General features: G+C 33.8%; 1 protein-coding gene across 1 annotated transcript; it reads right to left on the reverse strand.

The window, feature by feature from the left end:
* Positions 1-4854: 4854 nt before the first annotated feature.
* Positions 4855-9443, reverse strand: LOC149892735 (uncharacterized). The gene is made up of 4 exons (XM_090080162.1): positions 5993-9443; positions 5694-5759; positions 5378-5434; positions 4855-5220 (listed from the first exon to the last, which is right to left on the reverse strand). The coding sequence occupies exons 1-4, from the start codon at positions 8781-8783 to the stop codon at positions 4901-4903; spliced, it is 3234 nt and encodes a 1077-aa protein (XP_089936288.1). The 5' UTR covers positions 8784-9443; the 3' UTR covers positions 4855-4900.
* Positions 9444-22076: the final 12633 nt, after the last annotated feature.

Genomic DNA, 22076 nt, shown 5'->3' on the forward strand with positions numbered 1-22076 from the left:
ATTTTTTAAATTTGTGTGCTATCTCTATTGAATAAGGTAGTTTTCGAGAGTTTTTTCAAAGCAAAATTAGCGTAGTGTTCCTCTTTTAAATCTAGATTATCTCAAAAATAGATTTCGAATAGTTTTTCAAAGAAAGGTTAGCGCAGCTTTCCTCTTTTAACATTAGCTTATGTAGCTTGACATCACAGAACACAAAAAGATAAAATAAAATATAAGACAAACGTAAAATGAAAAATAGATGTAGCTAAAGTTAGGCAGCATAAAAAACCAACAACATAATAATCTACTAGGCATGTTTAAATTGAATTAAATAAAATCCTTTGCGCAAAAATAGGTATGTTAGAGAGTAAAAGCGCATAGAAAGCCTCGCTACTTTGCTGTGAAAGAAGTGGATGACTAGATACAACTTTTTAAAATCCTGTGCTATCTCTATCGATTAAGGTAGTTTTCGAAAGATTTTTCAAAGCAAAAATAGCGTAGTCTTTCTCTTTTAAATCTAGATTATGTCTAAGGTAGTTTTTGAACAGCTTTTCAAAGAAAGGTTAGCGTAGCTTTCCTCTTTTAAGTTTAGCTTATGTAGCTTGACATCACAAAACACAAAATTCAAAAAGACAAAATAAAATATAAGATAAACGTAAAATAAAATATAGATGAAGCTAAAGTTAGACTGCATAAAAAAACAACAACGTAATAACCTACTAGAATCTAATAAAACCCTATGCACAAATGTAGGTATGTTAGAGAGTAAAAGTGCATAAAAAGCCTCGCTACTTTGTTTAAGGTAGTTTTTGAATAGTTTTTCAAAGAAAGCTTAGCGTAGTTTTCCTCTTTAAAGTTTGGCTTATGTAGCTTGACATCACAAAACACAAAACACTAAAAGGAAAGGTAATATAAAAGTTAATCGTAAAATAAAATGTAGGTGAAATAAATGTTAGGCTGCATAAAAGAAAAAAAAAATCGTAACATAATAATCTTCTATATATGTTTGGATTGAATTAAATGAATTCCTTTGCGTAAATATAAGCAAACTAGTGAGAAAAAGTGCATAAAGAGCCTCGCTACTTTGCTGCAGAAGTAGTGGATGACTATATGCAATTTTTTAAAATCGTGTGCTATCTCTATCGATTAAGGTAGTTTTCGAAAGTTTTTTCAAAGTAAAAATAGTGTAGTTTTCCTCTTTTAAATCTAGCTTTTGTCTAGGGTAGTTTATGAATAGATTTTCAAAGAAAGGTTAGCGTAGCATTCCACTTTTAAGTTTAGCTTAAGTTGCTTGGCATCACAAAACTCAAAACTCAAAAAGAAAAGATAAAATATATGATAAACCTAAAACATAATATAGATGAAACTAAAGTTAGGCTGCATAAAAAACCAACAACATAATAATCTACTAGGCATGTTTAAATTGAATTAAATAAAATCCTTTGCGCAAATGTAGGTATGTTAGAGAGTAAAAGTGCATGAAAAGCCTCGCTACTTTGTTTAAGGTAGTTTTTGAATAGTTTTTCAAAGAAAGCTTAGCGTAGTTTTCCTCTTTAAAGTTTGGCTTATGTAGCTTGACATCACAAAACACAAAACACTAAAAGGAAAGGTAATATAAAAGTTAATCGTAAAATAAAATGTAGGTGAAATAAATGTTAGGCTGCATAAAAGAAAAAAAAAATCGTAACATAATAATCTTCTATATATGTTTGGATTGAATTAAATGAATTCCTTTGCGTAAATATAAGCAAACTAGTGAGAAAAAGTGCATAAAGAGCCTCGCTACTTTGCTGCAGAAGTAGTGGATGACTATATGCAATTTTTTAAAATCGTGTGCTATCTCTATCGATTAAGGTAGTTTTCGAAAGTTTTTTCAAAGTAAAAATAGTGTAGTTTTCCTCTTTTAAATCTAGCTTTTGTCTAGGGTAGTTTATGAATAGATTTTCAAAGAAAGGTTAGCGTAGCATTCCACTTTTAAGTTTAGCTTAAGTTGCTTGGCATCACAAAACTCAAAACTCAAAAAGAAAAGATAAAATATATGATAAACCTAAAACATAATATAGATGAAACTAAAGTTAGGCTGCATAAAAAACCAACAACATAATAATCTACTAGGCATGTTTAAATTGAATTAAATAAAATCCTTTGCGCAAATGTAGGTATGTTAGAGAGTAAAAGTGCATGAAAAGCCTCGCTACTTTGTTAAAGGTAGTTTTTGAATAGTTTTTCAAAGCAAGTTTAGCGTAGTTTTCCTCTTTTATGTTTAGACTATGTAGCTTGACATCACAGAACACAAAGCTCAAAAAGGCAAGATAAAATATAAGTTAATCGTAAAATATAGATGTAACAAAGTTTAGACTGCATAAAAAACCAACAACATAATAATCTACTAGGCATGTTTAAGTTGAATTAAATAATGTCCTTTGCGCAAATATAGGAAAGTTAGAGTAAAAATCCATAAAAAGCCTCGATACTTTGCTGAAGAAGAAGATGACTATATGCAACTTTTTAAAATTGTGAGCTATCTATATCGATTTAGGTCCTTTTTGAGTACTTTTTCAAAGAAAAGTTAGCGCAGTTTTCCCCTTTTAAGATTAGATTATGAAGCTTGACATAACAAAACACAAAACTAACAAAGGCAAGATAAAATATAAGGTAAACGCAATATAATGTATAGATGAAACTAAAGTTAGGCTGCATAAAACAAACGGGTAACAATACTCTTCTATGTATGTTTACATTGAGTTAAATAAAATCCTTTGCGCAAATATAGGTATGTTAGAGAATAAAAGTGCATAAAAAGCCTCAGTACTTTGCTGTAGAAGAAGTGGATGAGTAGATACAATTTTTTAAATTTGTGTGCTATCTCTATCGAATAAGTTAGTTTTCGAGAGTTTTTTCAAAGCAAAATTAGCGTAGTGTTCCTCTTTTAAATCTAGATTATCTCAAAAATAGATTTCGAATAGTTTTTCAAAGAAAGGTTAGCGCAGCTTTCCTCTTTTAACATTAGCTTATGTAGCTTGACATCACAGAACACAAAAAGATAAAATAAAATATAAGACAAACGTAAAATGAAAAATAGATGTAGCTAAAGTTAGGCAGCATAAAAAACCAACAACATAATAATCTACTAGGCATGTTTAAATTGAATTAAATAAAATCCTTTGCGCAAAAATAGGTATGTTAGAGAGTAAAAGCGCATAAAAAGCCTCGCTACTTTGTTAAAGGTAGTTTTTGAATAGTTTTTCAAAGACAGGTTAGCGTAAATTTCCTCTTTAAAGTTTAGCTTATGTAGCTTGACATCACAAAATATAAAACTCAAAAAGACAAGATAAAATATAAGATAAACGCAAAATAAAATATAGATGAAACTAAAGTTAGGCTGCATACAAAACCAACAACATAATATTCTACTAGTTATGTTTAAATTGAATTAAATAAAATCCTTTACGCAAATATAGGTAAGTTAGAGAGTAAAAGTGCATAAAAAGCTTTACTTTGCTGAAGAAGAAGATGAATAGATGCAACTTTTTAAATTCGTGAGCTATCTCTATCGGTGTAAGGTAGTTTTTGAACAATTTTTCAAAGAAAAGTTAGCCTAGTTTTCTTCTTTTAAGTTTAAATTATGTAGCTTGACATCACAAAATACAAAACTCAAAAAGACAAGATAAAATATAAGATAAACGCAAAATAAAATATAGATGAAACTAAAGTTAGGCTGCATACAAAACCAACAACATAATATTCTACTAGAAAAGTTAGCCTAGTTTCCTTCTTTTAAGTTTAGATTATGTAGCTTGACATCACAAAACACAAAAAGGCAAGATAAAATACAAGGTAAACGTAAAATAAAATAGAAGTCAAACAAAAGTTAGGTTGCATAAATACAAAAACTGCATTGCCAAAAATAGAATTTGTTGTCTAGAAAGACCTTTTAAACTTTGTTTCTTTCGTTTTTTGACTTAGTGAATCGCGATCTGGTTTTTCTTAGGCGCGCTTGTTTCTTAGTTGTTTTTTTTGTAAAGAAACTTTATTCAGACGTTTTTTTTTACGCAACTCCTTTAACATTATTTTTAACAAAGTATTCTTTTATACGTGTTTACATTGAAATAAAACCCTTTGCGTAAATAGAGATAAATTAGAGAGCAAAAGTACATAAAAAGCCTCGCTACTTTGCAGAAGAAGAATTGGATGGCAAGATTCGTGTGCTTTCTCTTTCGTTTAAGGTACTTCTTGAATATTTTTTCAAAGAAAAGTTAGCGTAGTTTTCCCCTTTTAAGTTTAGCTTACGCAGCTTGACATCACAAAACGCAAAAACCAATAAGGCATGATAAAATACAAGATAAACGTAAAATAAAATAGAAGTGAAACAAAAGTTAGACTGCATAAAAACAAAAAAAAAAAAAAAAACATAATATACTTCTATGTATGTTTACATTGAACTAAATAAAATCCTTTGTGTAAAGATATGAAAAAATAGAGAGTAAGAGTTCATAAAAAAGCCTCGCTATTTTGCTGAAGAAGAAATGGATGTCTAGATCTTTTAAAATAAGGAACTTTTTGATTTCTTTTTCCGAAAAATGGTTGGAGCAGTTTTCCTTTTTTAAATTTCACTTATGCAGTTTAACATCACAGGAAATATTATTTTGCTTTTTAACAAACTCTTAAAAACATCAGAAGTAATTCTAAATGCAACTCTATTAAAAGTTTTCACAGAATAACAAAACGACTTCTTTTTTTTTTTTTTAAAGATAAAAAAAAGTTTGAACTATCTTTAAATAAGAAATGTGAGAACAGTTTAACAGAACTTCTTGTTTATTATGTCTTTAGCGAAACAGATAAAAATATTTGCAAAAGCATAGATAAAACAAACTACACAAAAGGCCCATCTTTATTGCCAAACTGAACAAACTTATCTAAACTACATAAATGGTTTCACGATATTGCCATATTGAACAAACTTTTCTAAACTACCCTCTTTTTGAATTTTTAGCTTCATGTTTTTAATTTTGTCTTTAATATGGCTTTGGTAGGAGTACTTTTGCAAGACATGAATGAGCTTGTCACTGCTATGATTTGCCAAGATGCCAAGGTAATCTTTGTACGAGCAACTTGAGCTTACATCTGTAAACACGTCTTGCAAGATGTATGCCAACACCAAAGCTGCACATCGTGGAAAACTTCTGGTGTTGAACCATTCGTTGTGGCCAGGGCAAGCATTCAGCTCTTCAACTATTTCATCTAAAATTTTACAAACTCAAGTCATAACACAAAGTGATTAAATCAAATATTCATTTGGTTCTGAAGTAAGACAAGATTTATTCTGTTTTTTTATTTATTTTTTTTTGTTGACCTTATTGTTTGCACTGATAGCAATAACTGGTTTTTGAAAGATTACCTAAATGGCATTGGCTAACTTCTGCTTTGTTTTCCTTTGTTCTTGGCTGAGTTGATCCTGAAATAAAATAAAACCATGTTCATTTTTCTAATTCATAAAAACCATCAACAGTTTCTAAGTGTTAGAGATGATAACAAGCTGTGCATGATTTCTAACGGTGATGTTTCTAACTTCATCATTAGAAATCGGGTAGACACAACTTTCTAAAAGTGCACTTAGCAATGATGGCTAGTTTTTGTTAACAGTTAACCATCTGAAATTGTGCAAGAAGAGGTTTGTGTTTATATATCTTTGTATAAATTAGGTTTTACATTACCGATGAGTTCTTGAGTGAAAGATGGCATTTCCAACTTGATTTTTTTTCTTCTTGGATCTTTTACTTCTAAAACATAATCAGTTTTAGTATCATTCACTTGTATAAACATTTAAGCAATCACAGAATTAGTCCTGCAACAAATACATACACACTTCTGTGTTGTTTTTTTGTTTTGTTTTGTTTTTTTTACAGCTCTAACAATAACAATAGAGCAAGGAGTTGATTTGGGCATTTTCATTTTTTGAAAGCGTGTTGAGATTTGCATAAAAATCAAAAATCAAAAATCAAAAAGAATTTACCTCTGGATGTAGAGGCAAGACTTTGGCTAAATAGGCTACCAACAGATTGAACAGCATAAGGTGAGAGCTGCTTTGCAAGAACAGTACCAGCCTGTTGGACAGGAACAGCTGAAACTGGATCAGATGAAAGAAACAAACTGGGTTTGGCCAATGTTTGCTGAAAAGCAACAAGGCTAGGAGTCAGAGGAACAGAAAAGACCTCTTTTGAAGGACAGAAAGCGACTTGCTGAGAAGGAGAAGCAGAAACAGGTTTGGCAACCACTTGCTCATTAAAGTAAACTGGAGAAAGTTTTGCATGGTGTTCAATAAAATCCGGTTCATCAGGAAATAATGTTAATGCAAGAGGAGAACAAGCTGTGCCAACAGGAACAGCTAGAGTCTGATCTACATCCATACAAACAGCTTGTTCGTTAGGAACTAGTTGTGCAAGAGCAGGGGATAGTTCAAGAACTGGACCAGCGATTGTTTGTTCAGATGGAACAGACGAAACAGGAGTTGAGGTAGGTTCACACAAGAAATCTACGGCATGGTCGTTGCTATCCTCTAAAGGAACATTGTTTTCTACAGCTGGAGAAAACGGAACCACTGTGGTACAGCTGAAAGTAGCAGCACATTCTTCAGAGTCAGAACCGGAGTCTAAATCTTCCTCAAAGATGTCCTCAACCTCATGAAAACCGTACTCCTCTGCATTAGTTTGGAGCCAGTCCATCACATCCTTCTCCTTCTTTGGTGGTCTCTCAGACTTTTCAACAGTCAAAGACTCTATGACTCCGAAGGACTGTCCGATGCCCAGGGCAAAGCGCAACTCCTCTGCAGCGTTCCACTGGGACACATAAAAGCTATCCATTGTGTTCCTGCTGTGCTTCATGTAGAGTGTAGCAAACCGCTCGCGATCTTCTTTGCTGTTGTTGGCAAAGTAAGTGGCTATCGAACCGCGAATGCAAGTGGGAGTAAGACGCTTCATGGGAATGTTTACTTGGCTTTTTCTGAAGCAGGACGTCAGGCAAGAGGAGATAGCAGAGGAACCCATCTGGTAAACAGGCACTCTAGTTGCACCGAGTGTCACACATTCGTCTTTGTTGGGTCTCATCGATGGAAAAAGGGGCCTGTAGCAGTCGCTCAACTCCAAAACAGTCTTGGTGTCTGCAGCCATGTAGTGAGAGTCGTTGACAAGAAGGTCTCTGTATCTCAGCAAATAAATATCGATCAACACTTTCAAGTCGTTCGGCACTAGAATGTTTTTGGCTCCGTACTTGTATGCTGTTTTGTAGCGCTCTTGCACAATGCAATATCCACACTCACTCTTCTCAGCAGCCATGTAGTCTCTAATGTTTAAAAGAGCAATGTTAGATTTTCTTAAACTGTTAATTACAGTGACAGAGAGCAGAAGATGGTTTCGTAGAGACACAGCATTGTCTCTAGTCGGTGTAAGAGACGGCTTTCTAATCGATTCCACTAACTGTCTTACGTATGCAGACTTGCCATATTCGTTCAGCAAACTGACATTGATGATGTTGATGCATTTTTTGCTTTTCACAAGGCTCCTCCTCAAAGAACGAAAGGGCCTCAGCACTTTTTGTAACTCCTCCACCTTGCAGCGCAAACGTCGGATGGCCTCATGAGAAAGTCCGAAATAGACATTCCTGGCTTCACTGAAACGAAACAGGAGACAAAGGTAGACGAGGCGGTTGTACAACGTGTGACAAGACATGGCTTTTGTTTGGTCAAGTTCACTCAGCTTGGAATTGAGCTGAATGTTTTTAAAGTGCATGGAAAAGTATCTATCCTCCAAAACGTTGGAATTGGTGAGAGCGTTCGGGTGCAGCGTCAGCGTGCTGTCACAACATGTCAATATTTCAACAACTGCATTTTTGTAGATCTTTGCTTGTGACAAAGTGTTGTTGTTGGCTACCACAAGCCACTTTTCAAAATCTCTGAAGAGCTCATCTGCTGACTGGTAATAAAAGTGAAAAGCATCTTTGTCCAGCTGAAACAAGAGTCTCTTATCTTCTGTCAAGACGGAGGAGTTGGAAACCAAGTGCTTTAAGGAATTAAAATCAGAGTCTAGGACGGATTCGGTGTTCAGCTCTTTGTTTTCTACAGAGGTGCAGTGGTTTGCAGAAGGAGCCTCGGACGAACCAGCAACTGATGAGGGCAAGCTTAAAAGAGGATCAGAGGAAAGAACCGGAGAAGAAAAAGAGGAGGAAGGCCCAGGAGCAGAGGATGCAGAGCCTGATGCAGACGCTTGTTCAGCTACTGGCTTAATACCAAAGAAGGCAGGTCGAATAAATTGAGGGACATAGAGCTTGTCGTTGTCGTATCGCTTTGCCTCTGCAATCTTTTGTTTGATCGTCTTGGAATCGTAGAAATGAGTCTCTTTCAAGTGTATGTCCAGTCGGTCGTAATACTTCCAACATTGCAAACAGGGGTAAGGTTTTGGACAGCCGGACTTGCGTTCGAGACGAGCATGCTGAAACTTCCTGACCATTGCAGAGTAAAAGATGGAAGCTTCATCCAAAGTCCAAGAATGATCTTTTTTAGTCAAGTGTCTTTTAATGCTTGTGGAGGAATGTTTGCACAAAGGCATCGGACAGCTAACAGCGTACCTCTTCTTGGTACCATAGAAAGGTACAACCCTGTTTACGGAGCCACACGCTGCAACTAATGCGGCCCTGACTTTGTTTTTGAGCTTTAAGTCTCTCTGTTCTTGTGACTGCCTTCTTTTCTTTTTTTTCGCTTTAGAGTTCGGAGAAGGGGCAACAACAGTGTTGTTTTCTTGTGAAGAAGACATGTTCAGGTGTTTGTTTGCAACGGTTTATGCTAAAAAAAAGAAGACAGTTAGTGAGAGTGTTTTTCTTCTGCCTGCATCCTGGAATCCTGGAATGTTTACAACTGCAGGGAAGAGCTGTGTTTTTTCGAATCCTCTGCAAAAGAGAAAAAAGAAAGAAAAGAGAGCAACAAGAAGAAACAAAGTTTCCACTAGCAAATGAAAAAGAATGAGAGCAACTAGCATTACATGCATGGTGGCAGCAGTGATTGCTATTATGAGAAGGAGAATGAGAAAAAAAAAAAAAAAAAAGAAACAAATAAATAAAGAGATGGAGTTTGAGAGGATCTCGCAACCATATGACTCAAAGAAAGAAACTGTGTTGAAAAAAGGCAAGAGAGGGCAAATAGAACTTGCTAACAAGGACAAATGACAGACATAACTACAACAGTAACAACTCTCATTGCAAGCATAATAACAACAGCATCAGCATCACTGACTCAGAGAGTGTTGACATAACAAAAAAGAAAACAAAAGTACAAGCCAAGTGGGGGAACATTAACAAACACTCATTGCAACTATAACAACAACAACAACAACAGCAACAGCATCACTGACTCAGAGGGTATTGATAAAAAAAAACAAGCAAAACAAAAACAAACAAAAAAACAAATAAAAAAACAAAACAAGCAAATTGGGTGAACAGTAACAACTCTCATTGCAAGCATAATAACAACAACAGCATCAGCATCAGCATCACTGACTCAGAGAGTGTTGACAAAATAAAATAGACAATAAGCAAGCAAAGTGGGTGAACAGTAACAACTCTCACTGCAAGCATAATAACAACAACAGCATCAGCATCAGCATCACTGACTCAGAGAGTGTTGATAAAATAAAACAGATTATAAACAAACAAAGTGGGTGAACAGTAACAGCTCTCATTGAAAGCATAATAACAACAACAGCATCACTAACTCAGAGGATATATAAAAAAACAAACAAACAAACAAAACAAAAACAAAAAAAAAACAAGCAAAGTGGCTGAACAGTAACAGCTATCATTGCAAGTAAAATAACAACAACAGCATCAGCAACATCATCACTGACTCAGAGAGTGGTGATAAAATAAAACAGATTAAAAAACAAGCAAAGTGGCTAAACAGTAACAACTATAAATACAAGTAAAATGACAAAAGCAGCAACAGCATCACTAACTCGCAGGGTGTTGATAAAAAAAAAAGCAACAAACAAATAAAGCAAGCAAAGTGGGTGAACATTAACACTCATTGCAACTATAATAACACCAACAGCAACAGCATCAGTGACTCAAAGGGTGTTGATAAACAAAAACAAAGGCACAAACAAAACAAGCAGAGTGGGTGAACATTAACAACACTTATTGCAAGCATAATAACAACAACAGCATCAGCATCACTGACTCAGAGAGTGTTGATAAAATAAAATAGATTATAAACATGCCAAGTTTGTGAACATTAACAAACACTCATTGCAACTATAACAACGACTACAGCAACAGCATCACTTACTCAGAGAGTGTTGAGAAAAAAAACAACAAAAAAAACAAAAACAAAACAAAACAGAAAACAGAAGTACAAGCCAAGGGGGGGAACATTAACAAACACTCATTGCAACTATAACAACAACAACAGCAACAGCATCACTTACTCAGAGGATATTGATAAAAAAAACAAACAAACAAACAAACAAAACAAGCAAAGTGGCTGAACAGTAACAGCTATCATTGCAAGTAAAATAACAACAACAGCATCAGCAACATCATCACTGACTCAGAGAGTGGTGATAAAATAAAACAGATTAAAAAACAAGCAAAGTGGCTGAACAGTAACAACTATAAATACAAGTAAAATGACAAAAGCAGCAACAGCATCACTAACTCGCAGGGTGTTGATAAAAAAAAAAGCAACAAACAAATAAAGCAAGCAAAGTGGGTGAACATTAACACTCATTGCAACTATAATAACACCAACAGCAACAGCATCAGTGACTCAAAGGGTGTTGATAAACAAAAACAAAAGCACAAACAAAACAAGCAAAGTGGGTGAACATTAACAACACTTATTGCAAGCACAATAACAACAACAGCATCAGCATCACTGACTCAGAGAGTGTTGATAAAACAAAATAGATTATAAACAAGCCAAGTTGGTGAACATTAACAAACACTCATTGCAACTGTAATAAGAACAACAGCAACAGCATCACTGACACAAAGGGTGTTGATAAACAAAAACAAAAACACAAGCAAAGTGGGTGAACATTAACAACACTCATTGCAACTATAACAACAACAACAGCAACAGCATCACTGGCTCAAAGGGTGTTGATAAAATAAAGAAATAAAAACAAAACAAGCAAAGTGGGTGAACAGTAACAACTCCCATTGCAAGCATAATAACGACAACAGCAACAGCAACACCATCACTGACTCAGAGAGTGTTGATAAAATAAAATAGATTATAAACAAGCCAAGTTGGTGAACATTAACAAACACTCATTGCAACTATAACAACGACTACAGCAACAGCATCACTTACTCAGAGAGTGTTGAGAAAAAAAAAACAAAAACAAAAAAAAAACAAAACAAAACAGAAAACAAAAGTACAAGCCAAGTGGGGGAACATTAACAAACACTCATTGCAACTGTAACAACAACAACAGCAACAGCATCACTTACTCAGAGAGTGTTTATAAATAAAACAAAAAACAAAAACAAGAAACAAAAATACAAGCCAAGTGGGTGATTACTAACAGCGCTAACAGCAGCAACAACAGTGTCTTTAGAAACAACAAACAAGTACAACAGCAACAACTGCTTTTACAGAGTATAACAATAACAACAACATGGCACTAACAACAACAAAAGGGTTGGAATAAAAACCTGTAGGCAAAAGGAGAGCTGCATTCAGACAAGATCGATTACAAAGAGGCTCTTCTTTAGGACAGAGGAGAAACTGCTTTTGAGGGACAGAGGGACTTTTGTTGTTGTGGTTGTTGTTGTTGTTGTGCAGAAACCAACAAACTTTTATTGAACCGAATATAACCGAATATAACCGAAAGTCTTGTTTGCTTCTGTTTTGTGCCATCAAGAAGGGAAAACAAAACATCACAAAACAAACGAAGCAAACGAAACAAACAAACAAACAAACGAACGAAACAAACAAAAAAAAAAAAAAATTAAAAAAATTAACAAACAAACAAACAAACAAACAAGCAAACAAACAAAAACAAATAAGAAAAACAGAAAACGCAGTACCGAAACCTCGCCATTTTTTATCCTTCCTCAAGCTTTCTCTGGGCGCCAAAGACCGAGAAAGTTGAGCAAACGTGACGTTGAGGGGGGGGAGGGGGGTACTTAAGGACAGCAGACCGACCAATGGCACGCTTAGGAGAGACCCACGTGAATGCTACATTTTCTTTCTATGTACGCTGAATCCGCTCAAAGTCTGGAATTTCCAGCATTCACGTGTCATCACTCCAGCCACCAGATTGGCCCACACTTTGCACACTTTCAAGACTAGAAACTCACTTGTGCTCAATTTGAGCAAAAAAAAAAAAAAACTAAGTCTCGCATGGCGACAACTTTTCCAAAAGCAAACAAAGGCAAACGAAGGCAAACGAAGAAAAAACAAAAACAAATAAACAAAAACAAAACCGAATAGGGAGAGAGAGAGTGAGTCGACTCATTTCTTTCGACTGCCTTAAACGAGAAGTCTAAAACGTTTAAAAGTTGAAAACTAAGTTTTTTAAATGAACTGCACCGAAAAAACTTTACGACAGTTTAGCTGGTTAAAAACGCAGAGGAAAATATTTTATAAAATTTAAGCGTTCTAAAGATGTCCATTTTTGTTTTTGTTTTTTTTTATTTTGGTTTGTTTCTGGCTTGTTTCTTTCTTTAAATTCTAGCGATCGAGCATATTTGAACGGTTTCATCAACCTGTCGGCGCACGTGCTCGAGAGCTAGAACTTTGATTGCTTTTGTTGTTGAGAATTGAGAATGTCCGAGCAGGTTTTTTTATCGATTTCATCGCTTGTGGCGAGGCAAAAATCAAAACGCTTTTTGGACGAAAGAAAAGAGATTAAAAGGAAAAAAGAGAAGAAAAAAAAAACAAAAAAATAGGTTATGTGTTATGAACATTTATTTTCTCACGCGATGACGTCTAGTTTTGTTAGAGTAATTAAAATATGGTATCAAGTTTGTAATTTCTATCTTATTTTTAGTTACGGATAATTGCCAATTATGTCACGTTTAGTATACACAACGCTGTTTTCTTAATAGCAATATGATACAAACAAGTTATAAAAAAAAAAGCGTTCGCTCGATCTTCCTTAGTCAGTTGAACAAAAAGAAATTTTCACAACATATGATTGATTTGGTTGTCCTAGCAAGCTGTTTTAGCAAACGGCTAGAGGTTGCAACTGTTGTTCATTGAAAACGAAAAATCTAGCGTCAGCAACAAATTTTTGAATACATAATGTACGCAAAAGTGGCACTAACAAATGAAAATGTAAAAAAACTGTTTACCTTGATGCCAGACTCGCAGAGATGTTGTCGCTCGTTGCTATCGACTGCGAACAGCTTTGTTGTTTTTCGAAGTGCCTCTTCATTCTACTTATAGCCGAAGTTTTGGCTTCGAAAAAAAATACGAACGTCGTTAAGCTCAACGAGCTGCTTTAATTGTTGTTCGTGCGAAAACGAAATGCTTAAAACGGATAAAAGTGTTGGCGTAATTACACTTTTCGACCGCGATGCAGTTTGTCAACTCTAGCGTACTTTTTTGGCTCGTGGAGCAAAAGCCTCATGATAATAGCAAAGGCTTAAAATGTCTTAACATGTCAGCAAAGGCTTAATATGCTTAATAAACTGTGGTTAAGTTTTTGCGGTGCAGTTCATTTACAACTTAATTTGCAACTTGCTGGCACAAGCAAACGTTTATGACTTCTCGTTTAAGACAGTTGAGCGAAATCAGTCGACTCACTCATTCTCCCTTTTCTGTTTTGTTTTTGTTTTGTTTTTTTGTTTTTGTTTTTGTTTTTGTTTGTTTTTTTTTTTTCTTTGTTTGTCTTTTGTTTAAAATGTAAAAAACTCGAAAGGAAAGTTGTTGCTTTGTTTGCTTATTGAAAGTTTTCGCCAGTTGCAAGACTTAGTTTTGTTTTTGTTTACTTATTAAAATATCGAGGAAAATATTTGAGGACATCGCATTCTAATGGTGCCTTTATAACAACATCTAACGATTTAACGTTTAATGTTGTGCTCAAAAAAAAAATTCCTTTTATATCTCTCAATGGTCTCCAACGATAAAACTGCCGACCAATCGCAACGATTAAACAGCCAACCAATGGCAGCTCAATGGTCTCCAAACAAGAGACTGCCGACCAATGGCAGCTCAGTGGTTTGAGAAGTGAGATCATTCGATTTCCTTTTATTATCTCCAGTTTGAACTAGTGCTTGGCTTGTGGTGCAGAAACTAAAACTTCCCGTTTTTGTATTTTGTTTTGAATTTCTTTGCTTTGAGCTTTTTAATCGATCGATAGCTTTAGGAGAAAAGAAGAAACCCCTCTGACGAAGTCTTGGCTTTTTTAAAAACGCTCAAATTTTGGCAAACAAATCTCATACGAAACGCTACTTTGATGTCAAGCTTTCGTTACTCCCTACTCCCTTCTAGCGGAGGGCGGCAAAAAGGTGTTGCATCCTAGAGCTAAAAGTGAGGAGGGAAGCAAGTTTTTTTTTCGTTTTGTTTGCTTTTTTATGTTTTTTGTTTTTTTGAGGGGGGAGAGTTAGAGGGTAAGGGGGTTAGGATTAGAGGGGGTTGGGGTTACGGTTTGGAAACCTGGGGACGAGGATATCAAGCAGGAGTTTAGTGTTAAGGTTAAAGGGCCCACGAGGGGCGTCCTTCAATTGTAAAATGCCTTTAGACGCACGTGTCTAGTCGTCTCGTTGCATCGACCTAGAGGAGTTTTCTGATAGATCTTGCGCTTTGGGCTCAGTTAATCGGTCTGTATCCATTGTAAACACGGTGTCTGCCGTTAGAAAATCGTTAACCAGGCGTTAGTGAGCTTTAACAACCATCCCTTTGAGTTTAAAACGAACGTTTCTTCAAAAGCCACTCGAGATGGAGGTACTCACGGAGGTTTGTTACGGTAACAACCCTGTGGTTTGCCATCTTCTTTCTTTCCGCAGCGTCGCAAACGCATCGGCCGGTCTCTTAGGTGACGAAAAAACGTCTGATCTCTCGACTGGAATGCTTAACGTACTAAGATTAGTAGAGTTAGTACTAAGAGTTGCATCTGGCCGCCGTAATTTTCTTCGATGATGTCTTGAAAATTTCGTGACGTCGTTTTCAAACCTCTAGGGTCGATTTTAACCTTCGACCTTAAAGTCGATTTTAGCCTTCGGTGTGGCTCTGTACAACTTTTGCGGTGAAAAAGCTTGCGCGGAGTCTACAGTTGTATTTAGCCGACAGACGCTGGCAACGCAGAAACAGAATGACTCTTGGGCGGCGCAAACCGAGCGTTCAGCAAATTTCTAGCATTTTACGTCAAAGCGGACAATCTGCACGACAAATAAAGCTAACTTTCTCGTTGCAACAGTTAGTCACTGGATCGTTGGACGAGTGTGTACAGCTGTTTTGCGTCGAAAGCCGACCGGTGGTCGGATGCGACTCTTCTTTTCATTCGAAAATCAGAACCTGGCCATCAGTCGTGTATCACCATCGAATGCTTAATGTAGTGATTTCTCGAAACGACAAAAGCTTGTAAAACAAACAGCTTCGCTGTACTGTTGCCTAATATGTTAACGGATGGCCAGGAACAACCTTGGTCTGTAATGAATGAGTTCGTTTTTCCATTCGAGGCACTAATTACTGCAGTTTTAAAAGTCACCTAAAGTATAAGCTCATCTCTCCATTCAAGAAAAACAAGCATCAGAGTTTCGGAAAGTTTGCATGCACGACACCACCATCGATGATACTTAAACAAACAGAAAATGAATTGCAAAACAGAACCACTGAATTGCAAAACATAACAACGGACAGCTTGTAAAATGCATGGTGATGAGCTTCTTCAATCCAATCAAGGAACCAAGCATCACAGTTTCGGCAATGGTGCATGTGCAAATCAGCAAACTGTGATACTTAATCAAACAACTTCACTGTTTTGCTTAGTTTAAGAACGGATGGCTAAGAACAACCTCGTTAGTGAGTATGAAGTCATCTCTTCATTCCAGGAATTAATAATCAGAGTTTTAGAAGTCTCTTACGTGCGATACTACTATCAACGGTACTTAATCAAACAGCCTCTCAGAATGGCCTAGTTTGAGAACGGAAGGCTAGGAACAACCTTAGTAGTGAGTCATCAGTTCAACTTTTCATTCAAGGAATTAAGCATCTAAAATCTGAAAAATAAAAAGAAGAGCTCTTTGTTAGAAGTTCTTATTTTTATTTTTCCTCAACTTCTATTTCTTTTCTTTTTTTACTTTTTTTTTTTTAATGATAGTTTTTCTTTTTTTTTATCTATTTTGTTCGTTTAAATTAATACAACAGGCGTTTTAGGTCGTTTCTGTAACATTATTTAACACTTTAAATTGTAATAAATATTTGAACAGAAGAAAATCCCTTTCGTAACGTTAAAATGTCATAAGAACATTTCATCTTTACCAAATACGCTTGTAAAAATAGTTTCACTTTTAAAGTTTGTTGTATATGTCTTTTAATTTAGTGAATCGCAATTTGGATTTTCTTAGGCGCACATCTACTTTAGTTGCTTTTTCTTAAAGAAAGGTCACCAGAGTTTTCTTACACAGCCCCTGCAGCATAATCTTTAACAAAATACTCTTTTGAAAAGTTTTACATTGAAATAAACAAAAGCCATTTGCGTAAGTAGAGATAACTTAGAGAATAAAAAGTGCATAAACGCCTCGCTACTTTGATGAAGAAGAAACGGATGACTAAATGCAACTTTTTAATTTCGTGTGCTATCTCTTTCGATTAAGGTACTTTTTGAATATTTTTTCAAAGAAATGTTAGCGTAGTTTTCCTTTTTTAAATTTAAATCATGTTTAAAGGTAGTTTTTGAATGTTTTTTCAAAGAAATGTTAGCGTAGTTTTCATCTATTAAATTTAAATCATGTTTAAAGGTAGTTTTCGAATATTTTTTCAAAGAATTGTTAGCGTAGTTTTCCTCTTTTAGATCTAGCTTATGTTTAAGGTAGTTTTTGAGTATTTTTTCAAAGAAAAGTTAGCGTAGTTTTCCTCTTTTAGATCTAGCTTATGTTTAAGGTAGTTTTTAAATATTTTTTTAAAGAAAAGTTAGCATAGTTTTCCTCTTTTGGATATAGCTTATGTTTAAGGTAGTTTTTAAATATTTTTTTTAAAGAAAAGTTAGCGTAGTTTTCCTCCTTTAGATCTAGCTTATAATTCAGGTAGTTTTTGAATATTTTTTCAAATAAAAATTAGCAAAGTATAGTTTATTTAGCATGACATCACAAAATACTAAACTCAAAAAGGCAAGATAAAGTATAAGATAAACGTAAAATAAGATATAGATGAAACAAATGTTAGGCTGCATAAAATCAAAAACTGCATTGCCTATCATAAACACAAATGTCTAGTGAGAGCTTTTAAAGTTCGTTCTTTTCGTCTTTTAATTTGGTGAATCGCGATTTGAATTTTCTAAGGCGCACATGTCTTTCAGTTGCTTTTTTCTTAAGGAAAGGTCGCCAGAGTTTTTTTACGCAGCTCCTGCAGCATAATCTTTAACAAAATACTCTTTTGTATATCATTACATAGAAATAAACAAAAACCATATGCGTAAACAGAGATAAATTAGAACGCAAAAGTGCATAAAAAGCCTCGCTACTTTGCTATAGAAGAAGTGGATGACTGTAAATTCGTGCACTACCTCAATGGATTAAGGTATTTTTCGAAAGTTTTTTAAAAGCATAAATAGCGTAGTCTTCCTCTTTTAAATCTAGCTTATGTCTAAGGCAGTTTTTGAATAGATTTTCAAAGAAAGGTTAGCGTACTTTTCCACTTTTAAGTTTAGCTTATGTAGCTTGACAAAACAACACACAAAAAGACAAGATAAAGTATCAGATAAACGTAAAATAAAATATAAATGAAACTAAAGTTAGGCTGCATAAAAAACAAACAACTTAATAATCTACTAGACATGTTTAAGTTGAATTAAGTAAAGTCCTTTGCGCAAATTTGGGTAAATAAGAGAGTAAAAATCCATAAAAAGAAGAAGTGGATGAGTAGATACAATTTTTTAAATTTGTGTGCTATCTCTATTGAATAAGGTAGTTTTCGAGAGTTTTTTCAAAGCAAAATTAGCGTAGTGTTCCTCTTTTAAATCTAGATTATCTCAAAAATAGATTTCGAATAGTTTTTCAAAGAAAGGTTAGCGCAGCTTTCCTCTTTTAACATTAGCTTATGTAGCTTGACATCACAGAACACAAAAAGATAAAATAAAATATAAGACAAACGTAAAATGAAAAATAGATGTAGCTAAAGTTAGGCAGCATAAAAAACCAACAACATAATAATCTACTAGGCATGTTTAAATTGAATTAAATAAAATCCTTTGCGCAAAAATAGGTATGTTAGAGAGTAAAAGCGCATAGAAAGCCTCGCTACTTTGCTGTGAAAGAAGTGGATGACTAGATACAACTTTTTAAAATCCTGTGCTATCTCTATCGATTAAGGTAGTTTTCGAAAGATTTTTCAAAGCAAAAATAGCGTAGTCTTTCTCTTTTAAATCTAGATTATGTCTAAGGTAGTTTTTGAACAGCTTTTCAAAGAAAGGTTAGCGTAGCTTTCCTCTTTTAAGTTTAGCTTATGTAGCTTGACATCACAAAACACAAAATTCAAAAAGACAAAATAAAATATAAGATAAACGTAAAATAAAATATAGATGAAGCTAAAGTTAGACTGCATAAAAAAACAACAACGTAATAACCTACTAGAATCTAATAAAACCCTATGCACAAATGTAGGTATGTTAGAGAGTAAAAGTGCATAAAAAGCCTCGCTACTTTGTTTAAGGTAGTTTTTGAATAGTTTTTCAAAGAAAGCTTAGCGTAGTTTTCCTCTTTAAAGTTTGGCTTATGTAGCTTGACATCACAAAACACAAAACACTAAAAGGAAAGGTAATATAAAAGTTAATCGTAAAATAAAATGTAGGTGAAATAAATGTTAGGCTGCATAAAAGAAAAAAAAAATCGTAACATAATAATCTTCTATATATGTTTGGATTGAATTAAATGAATTCCTTTGCGTAAATATAAGCAAACTAGTGAGAAAAAGTGCATAAAGAGCCTCGCTACTTTGCTGCAGAAGTAGTGGATGACTATATGCAATTTTTTAAAATCGTGTGCTATCTCTATCGATTAAGGTAGTTTTCGAAAGTTTTTTCAAAGTAAAAATAGTGTAGTTTTCCTCTTTTAAATCTAGCTTTTGTCTAGGGTAGTTTATGAATAGATTTTCAAAGAAAGGTTAGCGTAGCATTCCACTTTTAAGTTTAGCTTAAGTTGCTTGGCATCACAAAACTCAAAACTCAAAAAGAAAAGATAAAATATATGATAAACCTAAAACATAATATAGATGAAACTAAAGTTAGGCTGCATAAAAAACCAACAACATAATAATCTACTAGGCATGTTTAAATTGAATTAAATAAAATCCTTTGCGCAAATGTAGGTATGTTAGAGAGTAAAAGTGCATGAAAAGCCTCGCTACTTTGTTAAAGGTAGTTTTTGAATAGTTTTTCAAAGCAAGTTTAGCGTAGTTTTCCTCTTTTATGTTTAGACTATGTAGCTTGACATCACAGAACACAAAGCTCAAAAAGGCAAGATAAAATATAAGTTAATCGTAAAATATAGATGTAACAAAGTTTAGACTGCATAAAAAACCAACAACATAATAATCTACTAGGCATGTTTAAGTTGAATTAAATAATGTCCTTTGCGCAAATATAGGAAAGTTAGAGTAAAAATCCATAAAAAGCCTCGATACTTTGCTGAAGAAGAAGATGACTATATGCAACTTTTTAAAATTGTGAGCTATCTATATCGATTTAGGTCCTTTTTGAGTACTTTTTCAAAGAAAAGTTAGCGCAGTTTTCCCCTTTTAAGATTAGATTATGAAGCTTGACATAACAAAACACAAAACTAACAAAGGCAAGATAAAATATAAGGTAAACGCAATATAATGTATAGATGAAACTAAAGTTAGGCTGCATAAAACAAACGGGTAACAATACTCTTCTATGTATGTTTACATTGAGTTAAATAAAATCCTTTGCGCAAATATAGGTATGTTAGAGAATAAAAGTGCATAAAAAGCCTCAGTACTTTGCTGTAGAAGAAGTGGATGAGTAGATACAATTTTTTAAATTTGTGTGCTATCTCTATCGAATAAGTTAGTTTTCGAGAGTTTTTTCAAAGCAAAATTAGCGTAGTGTTCCTCTTTTAAATCTAGATTATCTCAAAAATAGATTTCGAATAGTTTTTCAAAGAAAGGTTAGCGCAGCTTTCCTCTTTTAACATTAGCTTATGTAGCTTGACATCACAGAACACAAAAAGATAAAATAAAATATAAGACAAACGTAAAATGAAAAATAGATGTAGCTAAAGTTAGGCTGCATAAAAAACCAACAACATAATAATCTACTAGGCATGTTTAAATTGAATTAAATAAAATCCTTTGCGCAAAAATAGGTATGTTAGAGAGTAAAAGCGCATAAAAAGCCTCGCTACTTTGTTAAAGGTAGTTTTTGAATAGTTTTTCAAAGACAGGTTAGCGTAAATTTCCTCTTTAAAGTTTAGCTTATGTAGCTTGACATCACAAAATATAAAACTCAAAAAGACAAGATAAAATATAAGATAAACGCAAAATAAAATATAGATGAAACTAAAGTTAGGCTGCATACAAAACCAACAACATAATATTCTACTAGTTATGTTTAAATTGAATTAAATAAAATCCTTTACGCAAATATAGGTAAGTTAGAGAGTAAAAGTGCATAAAAAGCTTTACTTTGCTGAAGAAGAAGATGAATAGATGCAACTTTTTAAATTCGTGAGCTATCTCTATCGGTGTAAGGTAGTTTTTGAACAATTTTTCAAAGAAAAGTTAGCCTAGTTTTCTTCTTTTAAGTTTAAATTATGTAGCTTGACATCACAAAATACAAAACTCAAAAAGACAAGATAAAATATAAGATAAACGCAAAATAAAATATAGATGAAACTAAAGTTAGGCTGCATACAAAACCAACAACATAATATTCTACTAGAAAAGTTAGCCTAGTTTCCTTCTTTTAAGTTTAGATTATGTAGCTTGACATCACAAAACACAAAAAGGCAAGATAAAATACAAGGTAAACGTAAAATAAAATAGAAGTCAAACAAAAGTTAGGTTGCATAAATACAAAAACTGCATTGCCAAAAATAGAATTTGTTGTCTAGAAAGACCTTTTAAACTTTGTTTCTTTCGTTTTTTGACTTAGTGAATCGCGATCTGGTTTTTCTTAGGCGCGCTTGTTTCTTAGTTGTTTTTTTTGTAAAGAAACTTTATTCAGACGTTTTTTTTTACGCAACTCCTTTAACATTATTTTTAACAAAGTATTCTTTTATACGTGTTTACATTGAAATAAAACCCTTTGCGTAAATAGAGATAAATTAGAGAGCAAAAGTACATAAAAAGCCTCGCTACTTTGCAGAAGAAGAATTGGATGGCAAGATTCGTGTGCTTTCTCTTTCGTTTAAGGTACTTCTTGAATATTTTTTCAAAGAAAAGTTAGCGTAGTTTTCCCCTTTTAAGTTTAGCTTACGCAGCTTGACATCACAAAACGCAAAAACCAATAAGGCATGATAAAATACAAGATAAACGTAAAATAAAATAGAAGTGAAACAAAAGTTAGACTGCATAAAAACAAAAAAAAAAAAAAAAACATAATATACTTCTATGTATGTTTACATTGAACTAAATAAAATCCTTTGTGTAAAGATATGAAAAAATAGAGAGTAAGAGTTCATAAAAAAGCCTCGCTATTTTGCTGAAGAAGAAATGGATGTCTAGATCTTTTAAAATAAGGAACTTTTTGATTTCTTTTTCCGAAAAATGGTTGGAGCAGTTTTCCTTTTTTAAATTTCACTTATGCAGTTTAACATCACAGGAAATATTATTTTGCTTTTTAACAAACTCTTAAAAACATCAGAAGTAATTCTAAATGCAACTCTATTAAAAGTTTTCACAGAATAACAAAACGACTTCTTTT

The sequence above is a fragment of the Hydra viridissima genome, unplaced genomic scaffold (genome assembly GCF_058129835.1).
Source record: "Hydra viridissima isolate aposymbiotic clone 2 unplaced genomic scaffold, HvirCarnegie_v1 scaffold_2, whole genome shotgun sequence".
Lineage (NCBI taxonomy): Eukaryota > Metazoa > Cnidaria > Hydrozoa > Anthoathecata > Hydridae > Hydra > Hydra viridissima.

What these genes read in the sequence shown, in the direction of transcription:
- LOC149892735 (XM_090080162.1), bottom strand. Translation starts at nt 8,783, where the DNA reads ATGTCTTCTTCACAAGAAAACAACACTGTTGTTGCCCCTTCTCCGAAC. An exon ending in TCTTGCCTCTACATCCAGAG is followed by an intron (nt 5,760 to 5,992) that starts GTAAATTCTTTT and finishes ATTATGTTTTAG; the next exon opens with AAGTAAAAGATCCAAGAAGA. An exon ending in TTTCACTCAAGAACTCATCG is followed by an intron (nt 5,435 to 5,693) that starts GTAATGTAAAAC and finishes ATTTTATTTCAG; the next exon opens with GATCAACTCAGCCAAGAACA.